The sequence below is a fragment of the Cetorhinus maximus genome, chromosome 2 (assembly GCF_964194155.1).
Source record: "Cetorhinus maximus chromosome 2, sCetMax3.hap1.1, whole genome shotgun sequence".
Classification (NCBI taxonomy): Eukaryota; Metazoa; Chordata; class Chondrichthyes; order Lamniformes; family Cetorhinidae; genus Cetorhinus; species Cetorhinus maximus.
In genome coordinates this window covers 107,735,245-107,750,383 of record NC_135880.1, presented here as the reverse complement: position 1 = coordinate 107,750,383, position 15,139 = coordinate 107,735,245, and the positions used below count along the sequence as shown (strand labels likewise).

At 39.3% G+C, this 15,139-nt stretch overlaps 1 protein-coding gene across 2 annotated transcripts in view; it reads left to right on the top strand.

Annotated features, from left to right (window-relative positions):
• Positions 1-10,884, top strand: part of golm1 (golgi membrane protein 1) — a 54,393-nt gene extending 43,509 nt beyond the window's left edge. The window contains exons 5-8 of one of the 2 annotated variants that reach the window (XM_078567979.1): positions 2,060-2,258; positions 2,807-2,872; positions 6,809-6,943; positions 8,391-10,884. In XM_078567979.1, the coding sequence (XP_078424105.1) occupies positions 2,060-2,258; positions 2,807-2,872; positions 6,809-6,943; positions 8,391-8,407 (417 nt within the window). In that variant the 3' untranslated portion in view covers positions 8,408-10,884. Of the gene's footprint in view, positions 1-2,059; positions 2,259-2,806; positions 2,873-6,808 lie in introns of both variants that reach the window. The other variant, XM_078567988.1, reaches the window with a different exon arrangement.
• Positions 10,885-15,139: the final 4,255 nt, after the last annotated feature.

Below are 15,139 nucleotides of genomic sequence, written 5' to 3'. Positions count from 1 at the left end.
TACAGGTTGCAAGACCTTGAACCTGTTAGACAATTGCAGGGCTGAGGATCCTCCATTGTATGTTTTGGGTCCCCATACTTGCCTAACTCCTGTTCCTGGCCATGGACTATATCAGAAAACCCTATCCTAAGGGGCGTAATTGGCACAAATTGTCCATGTAACTTTCCCCCTCCCTGATGTGTCACAGTGTCTGCAGCTCAGCCTCCAGCTCATCAACTCTGATTTGAAGTTTCTGCAGTTGCAGACACTGTGGACATGTTTTCCCTGAATATCACTGGCATCCAGGAGCTCCCACGTTATGCATTCATGAGACATCATCTGCCCTGTGATCTTTATTGTGTGCTAATTAATTTTTTTTAGTTAATTAACTTATAATTAATAAACGCTACTACTCCCAATAAGCTTTATTACCACCAGTAAATTTTACTAATACAAATGAAAACTTACAATTAGTGATATATTGTCTGAGTTTTGAAAGATAAATGAGCAAAATACTCACCAACTAATCACTTACCTGTTTCCTTGTGACGTCATTTTTATTTTTTTCTTGGAATGTGGTGGACTCACAGACTGAATCCTCATCCCAGCTAGCTGACCTCTCCCCTCTGTGTTTTGAAGCTCTCTGACCTCCTTCCCTCTCACACTGTTTTGAACTCTTGGACCTCCTTCCCTCTCACGCTGTTTTGAACTCTTGGACCTCCTTCCCTCTCACGCTGTTTTGAACTCTTGGACCTCCTTTCCTCTCACGCTGTTTTGAACTCTTGGACCTCCTTCCCTCTCACGCTGTTTTGAACTCTTGGACCTCCTTTCCTCTCACGCTGTTTTGAACTCTTGGACCTCCTTCCCTCTCATGATGTTTTGAACTCGGACCTCTTTCCCCCTCTCGTGCTGTTTTTGAAGCTCCCTGTCGCGCTGTTTATGAAGTTCTCAGATCTCTCACCCCTCATGCTTGAACTGTCCCCTCTTGTGCTCTTTTTGAGCTCTCGGGACCCCCTGCCCCCCACCCACTCGTGCTTTTTTTGAGCTCTCGGACCTCTCCCCTCTCGCACTTCGTTCTAACTGTCCCCTCTTGCATTGTGTTCAAACTTCATGCTTCCTCATTTTTAAAATAAGTACATATGGGCTTGGATATTTCCTATGGCGGTCGCGGAGCCAATTAAGGCCCACCCAGCGTGACACACAGCCGGTAGCGCTCAGCGCTACCTGTGTGGACGGGGGGGAGGAGGGAGAGTTGGCACCTGCGCTCTTTCGCGCATGCGCGCAAAAGAGCACAGCAATCTCCCTGAGGCACCAACCTGCCTCCGGCAGATTGAATAGACAATAAAATAGTTCAATAAATGATGTAAAAATTTATTTAAAAATGTCCCCTCATGTGACAATGCCACATGAGTTGGGACATGTTTGTAAAAGTTGGAAAATTAATTTTTGTTTTATAAAAGCTTATAAAGAAACCTCATCCACAGGCTGGTTGGATGGGCAGTGTTCTTATGTACTTTAATTAATCCCTTAATGGCCTTAATAGGCCCTTAACATTTTGGCGGGCGTGCAGCCAAATCCGGCGCGCGCCCGCTGAACGAAATATCGCGATGGCATTGGGACGCACGCCCGATGTCATCACGCGTCATTTTATGCATCGGCGGGTCAGACCTGCCCCCGCACACCATCCAGAAGATTTTGCCCAAGTATTCCAAAATATTTGTTACCTTTATTATTAGTGTGCAATTTATGGAGTCCACTTTGCCTTTGTTAGCATTTGCTTTACATGGTATTTCTAAAACTATTTTCTTTTAAGGAGTAGAATTGCACCATGGTGATACTCATGTTTGGGAGTAAATTGAGTTAAGAGCCGATGGCTGAAATAATGAAACTGGTTCATAGGAACAGTAGAATGTCGGGTCTATTTTTTTAAATTCAAGTTTCTCTTGCTTTTTCCTCTTACCCCTCCCTGTCCGTGAGAAAATATTTCTAACCAGATATAAGAGGATAGTTTTTACACTTGCTGCTTATTAATACCTGAACATCCAAGTAAATCTCCAATTTACTGATTACTGTCAAACAGACTAAGCGCGAACCAGCAGAAAAACAAGGTGCTACTGAGGCATCAGATAAAGAGCAAACTGACCACACAGACCAGTTAGAAGTTGAGAAAACAAATGAAAAATTCAAACATGAAGATAAGAAGATAAAAGAATTCAAACATGATCTAACGCCTGCAAAACTTGCACAAGAACTTGAAAATAACAGGCTACTAGATACAGGTATGAATTTTAAAATGTACAGTTCAAACGTTGCTTTGCTCCATTTAATTTTGAGCAAGTATATGCATGGGTTTTCTTTTGAATGAATTTTATTGACTTTAGTGTCTAAAAATTCAACTCAACATTTTTTTCAAATTTTTTTATTTGAAACCGAATGGATTCAATGTGTCCCAACCTTCAATCTCTCCCCTTAAATATTCGATTAGTTATAGAATTTTGTGCTGCTTTGTTAATAACAATGGGAAAATAAAACTAAATGCACATTATGGCAGCAGATACAATTGCTCTATGGCACTCATTTATGCTTTGACCATTTTCCTATCATTACAGTAGCATGTGAACAGTTCTGATGTCTTTCTCTATCAACACTTAGGGATGTCAACATATGTCATTGTCAACATATTTCTAAATTTTAAGATAGCCTTCAAATATTTAATTTGTTTGTTTTGTACTGTTGGTGGGGTTCAGAAGCCCACAGGAAAAGTCCTGCTCTAGGCATATATTTGATAGTAAACATCAAAATGAGTTAATGTGAGGCTGTTTTGCAGACATCCTTGACGATGAGAATGGAACCAGGATTGACTATGAAAATGTGGAATCCAAGAGAACGCTAGGTTCAGTATAATTGTCTATACTGTAATGCATTTATTTAGGTAATTCCCAGGGTAGAATTACAATGATGTGGAAATGGCTATCTTTAACTGAAACTCTATCAAGGGGTATTCTTTAAAATCTCTAAGCTACTTAAGAGACATGGTAATACCTTCCATGATGGTCAGATTTAATTTAAACCATGTGCACGACTCTTTCCTAGAATCCAACTTGACTTACTAGGTAGTACTGTTGCTTCTGACTCAGAAGAAGCCTCATGATGGATTTGAGCACTTAACTTAGGCTGCCACTTCAGTATGTTACAGGGGAGCACTGTGTTACCTTCAGATGTGATGTTAAATTTGAGATTCTGTTTGTTTGTGCAAGTGGATGTAAAAGACCCCTTGACACATTTTGAAGGGAAGTAGGGAGTTCTGTGTCTTGGCCAATATTCCTCCCTCAGCCATTACTACTAGAATAAATTATTTGATCATTCATTCAGTTACTATTTGTGAGATCTTGCTGTGTACAAATTGATTGCATAAATATAACTACATTATAAAAATTAACCATTAGCTGTAAAGCATTTTGGGATACCCTGAAGATATTAAAGCCACCACATAAATGCAACATTTGTCCTTTGTTTTTTCTTATAATAAATGTAGGCAAGGAATAATAACAAGGCTGTAAATTTTACATTATTTTTTGGGATATCTCAGACTATTCATTATGGAAATATTGTAACTTTTTAACCAAATATTAGTATATTGTCCTTTTACCTGCTTTAATATATTTAAGTGAGGTATATCTATCCTTTAAAGAAATCCAGACAGAACCTGAGTGACTTTAATTTGTCCAAATCCTGACCACATAGTAGTGGAGGATCTGAAACTAGTGTCTTAAATTTAAATGGAGGCAATTACAAAGATACAAAGACAGAGTTGTCAAAAATATCTTGGGAAAACAGGTTAAAACATAAGAGGGTAGATAATCCATGGCATTCATTTATGGAGGTATTTCATAATACTCAACAAAGGTGTATTCCATTTAGAAAGAAAGACTGCAAGAAGGACGAACCATGGTCCTTGGCTAACTAAGGAAGTTGAGAATTGTATCAAATTGAAAGAAAAGGGGTACAATGCTGCCAAGTTTTGTAATAGCCCAGGAGATTGGGAAAATTTTAAAAACAAGCAAATATGATGAAAAAAATAAAGGGAGAAATTAGAATATGAGAGTAAACTAGCAAGGAATATAAAAACACAGTAAGAGCTTCTGCAAGTATATAAAAAGGAAGAGAATAGTTAAAGTAAATGTTGGTCCATAGAGGATCAGACTGGGGAATTAATGACGGGAAACAAGGAAATGGTAGAGACTTGAACAACTATTTTCAATCTGTCTTCATGATAGAAGACAATGAAAGCATTCCAGGAATAGTAGAAAATCAAGGGACATAAGTGGGGGAGGAACCTAAAACAATCACTATTAGTAGAGAAAAAGCACTAGGAAAACTAATGGGACTAAAGGCTGACAAGTCCTCAGATCTGATGACCTGTAACCTAGAGTCTTAAAATAAGTGGCTGCAGAAATAGTGGATGCAATCTTCCAAAATTCCCTAGATTTTGGAAATGTCCTAGTGGATTGGAAAACTGGAACCCTATTCAAGAAAGGAGGGAGACAGAAAGCAGGAACCTATATGCCAATTAGCCTAACCTCTGTCACAGGGAACTTGCTAGAATCCATTATTAAGGAAATAGTAGAAGGGCATTTAGAAAATCATAATATAATCAAGCCAAGTCAACATGTTTTTATGAAAGGGAAATGATGATTGACAAAATTATTAGAGTCTTTGAGGATGTAACAAACAGGCTGGATAAAGGGGAACAAATAGACGTATTTGGATTTCCAAAAGCCATTTGCTAAGGTGCCACATAAAAGGTTACTACATAGGATAAAAACTCATGCTGTAGGGGATAATATTAACATGGATAAGAGTATTGGTTAGCTAACAGGAAGCAGAGGGTCAGGAAAATGGATCACTTTCAGGCTGGAAAGCTGTAACTAGTGGAGTGCCGCAAGGATCAGTGCTGGGGCTTCAACTATTTACAATCTGTATTAATGACTTGGATGAAGGAGTAGAATGCATTTTAGGCAAGTTAGCTGACAATGCAAAGATACGTGGGAAAACAAGTTTTGAGGAGAACACAGAGTCTACAAAGGGATATAGATAGGATAAGTGAGTGGGGAAAACTTGGCAGATGGAGTATAAGGAAAAGGTGAGGCTGTTTGCTTTTATAGGAAAAATGGAAAAGCAGAATATTATTTAAATGGAGAGAGACTATAGCATGCTCTGGTACAGAGGGATCTGGGTGTCCTTGTACATGAATCACAAAAAGTTAGGATGCAGGTACAGCAAGTGATTATGAAGACAAACGGAATGTTGCCCTTTAGAGCGAGTGGGGTGGCGTTTCAAAGTAGGAAGTCTTGCTCCAATGTACAGGGCATTGGTGAGACCACACCTGAAGTACAGTGCACAGTTTTATTTAAGAAGGGATTTACATCCATTGGAGGCAGTTGGAGAAGGTTCACTAGGTTGTTTCCTGGGATGAAGGGGTTGTCTTGTGAGGAAAGGTTGGGCCTAATTTTTCATTGGAGTTAATGAAATTTATTAAATTGAGGGGATTTTACAGGTGAATGCTGAGAGGAATCTAGAACTAGGGTGCACAGTTTCAGAAGAAGGGGGCTCCCATTTCAGACGGGGATGTGGAATTTCTTCTGTTGGACATTAATCTTTGAAACATTCTATCCCAGAGAGCTGCGGAGGCTACTTTATTGAGTATATTCAAGGCAGAGTTACAGATTTTTGATCTACAAGGGAGTCGAGGCTTCTGGGGGATAGGCAGGGAATTGGAGTTGAGGCCACAATCAGATCAGCCATGATCTTATTGAATGGCTGAGAATGTCCGAGGGGCCGAATGACCTACTCCTCTTATTTTTTATGTTGTTAAAACCAGGCTTGTCCAACACGTGGCCCAAGTGTGGCCCGCAAAGCCCCCCAATTTGGTCCCTCGAGGTAAATGCAGTGGAAGATTCTGAAAGTACTGCTCCTCCAATCATAGGCCACTTCTCTCCCACGTTTGCAAATATGGGAGAGAAGCAGTCTGTGATTGGAGAAGCAGCAATACGATAGCAGTGAGTGGCCTCTGAAGAAGTAGGGGGTGCAGAGGTGGGGGAAGAGGGAGAGGAGGCTGCCCTGCCATGCCGTGCTGGGCTGGGTGGGGGAGGGAGAGACTCACTGCTGGGCTGGGAGAGACTCGCTCCATGCCAGTGTGTGTGGGAGAGTGTATAGGAGAGAGAATGAGTGAATGTGGGAAGTTTGTTTGTGTGTGTCTGGCTCACTCACAGTCTCAGGATTCCCACTCACCCTCACCCCCATACACCAACACACAATCACACCCACTCACATGGTGGGTGAGGGTGAGTGAGTGAGCATCAAGAGACTGCTAGTGAGCTAGACAAACTGACACTCACTCTCACACTCTCATGATGATCTTTATTAATTACTTTTTAAAAATTATTAACTTATTGCTTTGATATTGCTTTATTTTTGTTCAGCAAGTTGTTTCTTTTCTGGATGTTAATCTGTTATATTTTCGATGCATTGAATATAGAACCTTCTACTGGGAAGTCTATCCCCATGAAGATTCAATTGCAGTCTTTGAAGTGATATAATTATAACCTCCTCTGACTAAAGTTACCCTTGGTTGCATGTTATTTACCAATGTATAAATGGGGGCTTTGTTCTGCACATACCAAATCCAATCTCACTTCTCCGCAGAGCTATAATTGTTGCAGTTCATGTATTATGTCAGGAATATTTTGTTATTTTAATGTTTGTCTTTCTGATAATTGAGCTTTTGAAATTTCATCTCGTATCTTCTTCCCCTTCTCAAAAACTGCAGAGAATGAGAACCAAAATCAAAAAGAACTGCTGGATGCGATGAAAGGGGGAAAAACAGCAGATTACAATGGAGATGAGGGAAATGTTGCAGAATCTGAGGATGAAAAAGAAGCAGAACTTGCAAATGACTTGAACGGTGTCTAGTTATTAGTTGAACATTTTTTTAAATGAGCAGAATGTGAAATAATCTCCCTTTCCTTCACATGTAATGTTTACATGCAGTAAGTCCTTTTTAAAGTTGTAGTTGTGTTCCTGAACAATGCAACTTTCAGTGAAACAACTTTAAGCCAATCAAATTTCCCCATTGAAACCAATGCAACAGCTGTAGTTAGGTTCTGTATGACCTTTCTCATCAGGAAAAAATAATAAAACCTGTAAGTTGTAATATTTCACATCGTTAAATTACTAGATTGGTAAATGAAATAACTTCTTAAAACAAAATAAATTGAAAAATATACGAGAAATATGCTAATTGTTTCTACTTATCTCCTTGCAGACCCTCCCGTTCACCACACATTCCTGCTCCCCGACCCTCCATCTCACCGCCTTTCCGCTTCCTGACCCTCCTGCTCTCTGCTGATCCTGCTCGCTACACATCCTGCTCTTGAGCCTCCCTCTCACCTAGATCTCGTTCCCCCGCCTCTCCTGCTTCCCTCTCACCTAGCATCTCGTTCCCCCGCCTCCCCTGCTTGCTGCTTCCCTCTCCTGAACACTCACTGTGAGCGAGGGCGCTGGAGACAAGCGGCAAGTAGCAGGAGGAGCAGCTTTGATTTGCAGGAGGTAAGCTGCAAGCTGGAAAAGTGGTGAGAGGGAGGGTCAACAGCGACTGGGAGAGTCTGGGAATGAGAGAGGTCACGAGCCTGAGGATCAGCGCTGAGAGCCAGGGGCGGTGATTGGGAGGGTTGGCAGCAACTGGGTGTGCCACAGGCCAGAGTGTCAGGGAATGGGAGAGGCTGCTCCAAAATGACACAGATTAGGTCACGCGTCCCTATGTCAGACCCGGTGCGAAATGAATTTTAAACAAAACTGCTGATGCTAAACGCAAATACAAGCCCCATTAACTGACTGTTAAAGTGAGACAATGTAAAACAGGTTAACTTAAAACAGTGACTTATTGTAGATGGAAGCCACATGTTTTCTCCTAGGCAATGTTTTTTTTTATAAAGGCCTTGCTTTGGAACCGCGCCTCACTCTCCTGTCATTAGTGACTTTTTGTACTCTTGCTACACACCTGGAAAGTTCTTGATGCCACTAGACAAATTCGTTCTATGGCTATTGCATAACTGTCTTTCAGTAGCTTACATTTTAAGCATTTCTCCTCCCTTATTTTTTCTGGATTTTCACTACCGATAGACAAATTCCTGATTTCAGAATTGTTTTCCTCTGGCTTGTTATTCCAGTCCTCCAATTAGTGTCCTTGCCTTTCCTTTCCTTTGAACAAATCAATCATACAAGCTTCTAATATTGGTGTTGCCAGATGATGCTAATGGTTAGTGCAAATTTTCAAGTGCCTCTGCTTTTCTTTTCCAGTAACACACATCCATGATTAATGCCAATATGATTAATACAAATATTCTCTCCAGCTGCCACAACTTTCTGAAGTACACCGTGTCTTCCAAACTATGGAGGGCTAATTGTCAATCCCAGGAAAAGAGAAAACAAAATGCTTGATTCTTCCTGAGGTGGTGAAGCCTTGAGGGACGGAATATGTTTCAAGTTAGAGATGCTCTGGACATCAGTTTGCCTCATTGTTTCAGTTCCATCCTGTTCTTGTTTCATTTTAAAAGGGATGAAGTGTGCGCTTCCAGAACAGGAGGCATGCATAGCTTGGCTGGAGATGGGAAACCATATGGATTTGAATAACTATTAAAAGGTTATGATTCCTTAAGTGGCAATGACTTGATGGTTTTCTTTTTCGATGATGACTTTCTGTAGAGATTGAGCTATAATTAAAGCATAATAAATCTTAATTTTCAGATGTGCATGGCTGTGTTAAAATTGCAAAGTTGTGCCTTAATTTTGGTTTAGATGTTAACATAGTCGTTTGTAGTTCCAAGCTTTGGTTGATATTAACTTTTTTTAATTGTTTAGAAAGACACAATAAAGAAACTATGAACAGAATTCTTGAGCAAAGTGAAGGTGATGGCAAGAGACCAATACTGTGAAGGAGACTGCATGAAAATGGTTAACTGAGTTGATCTCTTATTTGTTCATATTGCACATTTTCAATTGTCTAATGCCCACAAAGAAATTTGTTTACAATTGGTATGGGCTTCAAATCAAAATGGGATGAACTAGCAACAATGGTATAGTGTGGGCTTTCTGTAAATAGTTTAGGAAGTGAAGAGTGTAGGAGATTTTATGGTTCATTCAAAATTTAGTAATAAACTGTACTAAGCAGTCATTTGAGAGTAATTCAGACTTGTGGCTTCAGTTGGTGGACTGCTTGAGCAGCAGACAGAGGTTGAAATTTGATGCTCTAAAACTAATTGCGTTGCCCATTTCTAAATAGTGATTATGACAATGTCATAATGGTTTCTTAATCTAGATATTAATCTGTTTTTATTTTCTAATGTCACTGTTACAAGTAGCAACCTTATTTAATGTAGAGTTTATCTGAGAATTTCTATTTCAACTTTTATAATATTCATTACAAATGTTAAAGAGAATTGCTTTTACCTGCGGGCGAGGCAGATGTTTCGTTTTAACAAAAAGGTCCTGAAAGACCAGGAAGATGTGCCCAACCTTTGTGCATGTATTTATATTTGAGTGATGAGTTAAGACTAGCTTCAAAAATATGAAATGTCTCTTAGTGTTGGTGGATTTTTGGAGAAAAAATAGTATGGAGATTTTTTTCTTGGCTGGATAGCTTTTTATAGTGCTAAAACGTATGTTGTTGCCCTGGGAGAAACTTACATTGAACGTATTGGATGTCTTTCTGAAAGGAATAATAGATTAAACCAATTCTCAGCGTTTGCATCTGAACAGACAGGATTGAAAAGAGTCAGTAAGTTATTTTTGCTAATTATACATCTGTAGCCTAATCTGTTGCACTGCATTATTAGGGCATGAGGACTTTGAGGTTGGAGTGCATGTTCTTTTCCCTTTCCACTAAAAAATAAATTTTCTACCATCTGAAATAAAAATGCACCTTAAATAAGACTAATGCATTGGGCCAAATCTGGTTAACAAAAGAGGTTTTATTCCTTTATGTCCTGTATAACCAGCCTCAGCAAGAGACAGACAGCCATATGAATTTGTTTTCTTTTTAAAAGTAAGGCGTTCCTGTTGATATGTTTTTCTCATTTAAATTGTCTGGTAATGTTGAAACCACTTTATTTTGGCTTTTTGCATTTTTACCTAAAGCACATTTTCTACTTGTAAAATCTCTTGCTGTGTTGCGAAAGGTGTGTTGTCTTGCATTTACAATTGGTGCCTTTGTGAGGGAGAATGACTCTGTGGTTGTTTATATTTTAAAAAGCTGCTACAAAGTTATAATGTGTCATCAAAATGACAAGTGACTTTGCTGTTGAGCCAGTAAATATTTACTTTGTGAAACTTGCTGCTTTGCTGATGGAAGTTATTTGCCAATTTGGTTGTCTTTTTTTCTCAATTTTGGTGAAGGTGATTTTCAAATTCTTCCCCACTGGGTCTTGGTCACACTTTTTTTTAGCTGGAAGGTAACTTGGTATGGGCTGCTGAATTCTTCACAGCTTTGAATAACATTACGTGACAAGCTGGATAGAGGTTGCATTTGCAGGTCTTGATGACCTTGTTTGCCTTTAACTCCCCATCAAACATTGACAGCTCAACACCTAACTAGCACAGTACTTCATCCTGCAGCCTGTTGGAATTTGCTGAGTAAGGATAAATTGTTCCAGTGTTGGTCATGGATTTTTTTTTCAAACCAATTCATGGTTAGAAGATCAAAATGTTATGAAAATAATCTTATTACCTAGGCATTGATCTTGTTTTTAGTTAAATTGCAGATATCTATATTTGAAACTTTTTGGGGGACTTGGGATTGTATTCAAATTTAGTTTGATTTTGATGTTAATAAATGGCTTTCAGATTTAATCCTATAATTGTGTATTATGTGACTACATTTTATTTGAGCTTTATTCCATAAATGTGAAAAATAGCTACATGTTTAGACCTGCTCATGTTCAAGTAGGAAATATTGGGTGCCATGATTAATTTTTGTTAAATTTTAAAGCTGTTAACTCAATTTTTAACTTGAATATAATGAAAAACATGGTTTCTTGAATGTGCCTCACACTATGGATAAGGTGTGAAAGAAACAGGAAAAATTGGAGCGTTCTCTGTTTCAAAGAGAAGCCTGTAATCCTTCTGTACTAGTAGATGGCCTTTTAGGTAAAATATCAACTTGCGCAAATAAGATATAATTGCAAACTGCCTGCAGGTCATTTTATGACATTTTCTAATTTTTGAAAAATTGCATTTTGATGCATGTAGTGACAGTACATTGAGTGACTACTAAATTATTTTAAGCCCTGCAAAATACAGAAACTGCTTTGCTGCTTGTAAATCTCAAATGTGCAAAGTAAGCTCACTAACGTGAATTGATGTGACCTCTATCCTACCTAACCTCCTCTCCTTGGTTATAGTGGCTGCTTTTCCTTCCTTGGGTGTGTATAATCTTGACTAACACATGAAAAAAGTTAATTGATTTAAGATTCAATGCAGCTTTCAAACTTTTAAGCTCAATAACTAACGGCAGAATTTTCCCCTTGGCGTGTGGGACCGCCAGGCAGGGCAGGGGTGGTCGGGAAGCCCACCACTGCCCACGATCAGCAGCGCTCTGCGATTTTATGCGGGCGGGCCACTTAAGGCCCGCCCAGCATGATACACGAGCGGCAGCGCTGAGCACTGCCTGTGCAGGTGGGGGGAGGACGGTGAGCAGGTCTAGCATGAACTTTGGTCATGCGCGTGAAAGATCACTGAATAATCTCCCTGAGGCAGCTCCGTGCCTCAGGGAGATGAAAAATATATTGAAAAAATTATTGAAGAACTGAAAAATTTAATGAAACATATCCCCTCGTGACTGTCACATGAGCAGGGACATGTTTTAATTAAAAATTAAAGCTTTTATTTCATTTGTATTTTAATTTGGAAACCTCACCCCATCCATGGATGAGGTTTCCAAAAAGAAAATGCAAAGGCTGCTTGGTTTTTTCACCTGCCCGTCAACTATTAGGCTGAACTAGCAGTGAAAAAGTAATGACAATTGATAACTTAATGGTCTTAATAGGCCTTTTAATTGTCGGTGGGTGCGCTACCGGCTCTGGTGCGGCCTGCCGACTGAACTATCATGCGACTGTGCATTAACGTCGGCACGCTCGGCCTACATCATCACAGGTCATTTCACGCTCAGTCATTTCGGGCATGCGCCCACCCGCCGAGCTAAGATTCTAGCCTATATTTCTCTGATGCCTCAGTATTGTTATGCAAGTAACCATAAGTCCTGGTGAGTACTGCTGAACCCTTTATGGGGGAAAATGCTCTTGGGTCTCTTGGCAAGTATTCAAGTAACTTTGGCTCTTCCACAAATTTTGTTCAAGTGACTATCCTGTTCATTTAATGGCCTGCGAGAAATTGCTGCAGTAAAACAGTTGAAACCCAAAGCTAATTGGGTAAAACTTCAGAATATCCATCCATCTTAACATCTCCAGTAATAAAAACAAAAAATGTTAAAAACACTCGGCAGATCAGGCAACATCAGTGGAGAGAAAAAAAATAAACATTTCAATAGGTTATTGACCTGTGTTACAACTGGGATAGGAGGAGTGCATGGTTTATCTAGTCCCACTACTCCACAGGTTATACCATTAGTGTAAATGTTTAATTCACTTAACAAAATGGCCACTTATTTGCCTCTGCAACTCTTAGATCCAGAACAAAAGACACTTTAACCGGACTTCTTTCAATAAACTCAGAATGATTGTTTTATTATACAACAAAACTACTCTTCGAACACAAGTTCTAAGAACTGGTTAACACAATATGTAATCTGGAAGTGTATGTGTGCGCATATTCTCTCTCTCTCTCACACACACACACAACAAACAAATAGGGTCTCTGCAGAGATGGGCGGTTGAAGAAAACTTTACAAAAAGGATGAAGTTCGCAGGGTTTTGATGCTGTCGATCTGGTGCTCCTTGATGCGAGGATGGAGCGCTAGTCACAGTAGATGTCTGGAGGTTCTCATCAATGGAGCTTCAGTGTTGAGGAGAATAGAGCCATGGGTCAATCCTTTTCGGCTCAGTCTCTCAGGTTTCCAAACACAGACAAGTTCCACTGATATGAGGATTCCTAGCTAAATACTGATAACCACATTGTCTTTCAGGCAAGACAAGGAGAGAGTTGGGTAGCTTTCCCCCATTCTCAATTCATTCCCAATTGAGTTTAAAACATAAAGCTCATCCCCATCAGGTGTTTTCCAGTAAAACACTAGGGCCTTTGTCTTTAAAGCAATTTTTTCCCCATCAATTAAAGTAATTGCAGTTCAAACAAGCAAATAGCTCTCCTCCTCAAGGGCCATGCTGGTTATTTAGCTGTAGTTATGTGATTTCTTAGAAAAAGCATGTTTGCTCAGGACCCAAGGTGAACTTATGACCTTTTTTAAAAAAAAAATCCAGGTCAGTTCCCAAATGTCCAAAAAACGCAATGTCCTTCCAATTTTAAAAGAAAATATAGTTCTTGGAAGATATGGTTCTAACATGCCTCCACCCTTAAATGAAACACCATTTCCAAATGTGTTTCATTACAAAGTGTACAGAAAAAGAGAGATACAATATATAAAACAAAATTCAAACATGCACTCACTCAATCATTTGCTCCTTATATAGAATCTGTGGTTTTCTCCGATTTTCTTGATTTCCTGATAATTCTACAAAAAATACATTCTTGGTAATACATTAGCAATTATGTTATCTTTCCCAGCAATATAAACAATCTTTAAGTTATAAGGCTGTACTAGCAAGCTCCAACGGAACAATCTGTCATTCTGAGTCTTAAATTTTTCCACAAAAGTCAAGAGATTATGGTCAGTTCGTACTAGTGTTTCTTTACAGCCTTGACGGATATATACCTCAAAACGTTTAAGAGCCAGTAACAATCACAGGGTTGCCTTTTCTACTGTCCAGTATCTCTCTTGATGCTGATTTAATTTTTTAGAAAAGTACCCCACTGGCTTCTCTATGCCCAATTCATCTTGCAGTAAGACTGCACCCGTCCCCAAATCACGAGCATCGATTGTCACCTTGAAGGGTTTAGCAAAATTTGGAGCAGCTACTGCTGGTTTGTTAGTTAGGATCGCCTTCAGATTCTCAAAAGCTGTCTGGCACTTTCTTGACCATACCACCTTTGCCGCCTTTTGCAATAAATCTGTCAGTGGAGAAGCTATTGTGCTGAAGTTTAGCTCAAACTTACAATAAAAGCTGCACATTCTCAAAAATCTCATGATTTCCCGTTTAGTTTTAGGCATATGGAATTCCATCAAAGCCTGAAATTTTTGCTGATCTTGGCAACACTTGCCCTTGCCCTACGATATGTTACCTGTGCTTTCGTGAACTCACTCTTGGCAAAGTTTATTATTCGATCTGCCAACAGTAATTGTTTAAATAGAGTTTCTGATTATTTGAGATGATCTTTCCAAGTGTTATTGTAAATCAATATATCATCCTCATAAGCTACACATTAGGAACACTAGTTACAACTTGATTCATTGCCTTTTGAAAGTGGCTGGAGCATTGTTTTTTTAGCCCAATGGCATTACTCGGCATTGGTATAGTCCATTTGGCGTGACAAAATCTGATATCTCCTTAGCTCACTACATTAAAGGTACTCACCAGTATCTCTTCTATAAATCATTCTTAGTAAGGAACGTGATACTGCCAACCTGTCAATGCAATCTTCAAAACGAGGGATTGAGTAGGAATATGTTTATGTTATTGCATTAACAATTCTATAATCTATGCAGAATCTGGTTGATCCATCAGGCTTAGGCACTAATACTGCAGGAGAACACCCAACTGATTTGACTAGGTTCAATCAAGTGATTTTCTAGCATATATTGAATTTCTGCTTGCACTTGCATTTGCTTCTCTGGACTTAAACGATAAGGAGGTTGTTTTATAGGAGAAGATGCCCTACATCCACAACATGCATGGCTAAAGTTGTACATCTTTGTTTATCCCTACAGATTCCTTTAAATTCTGTAAGTAACCTCATTATAGATCCTCTCGTTGTCCAGCCTCTAAGTATGAAAATATGTTGTCTAATTGTCCTAATTCAGCATTAGCTAACCAGA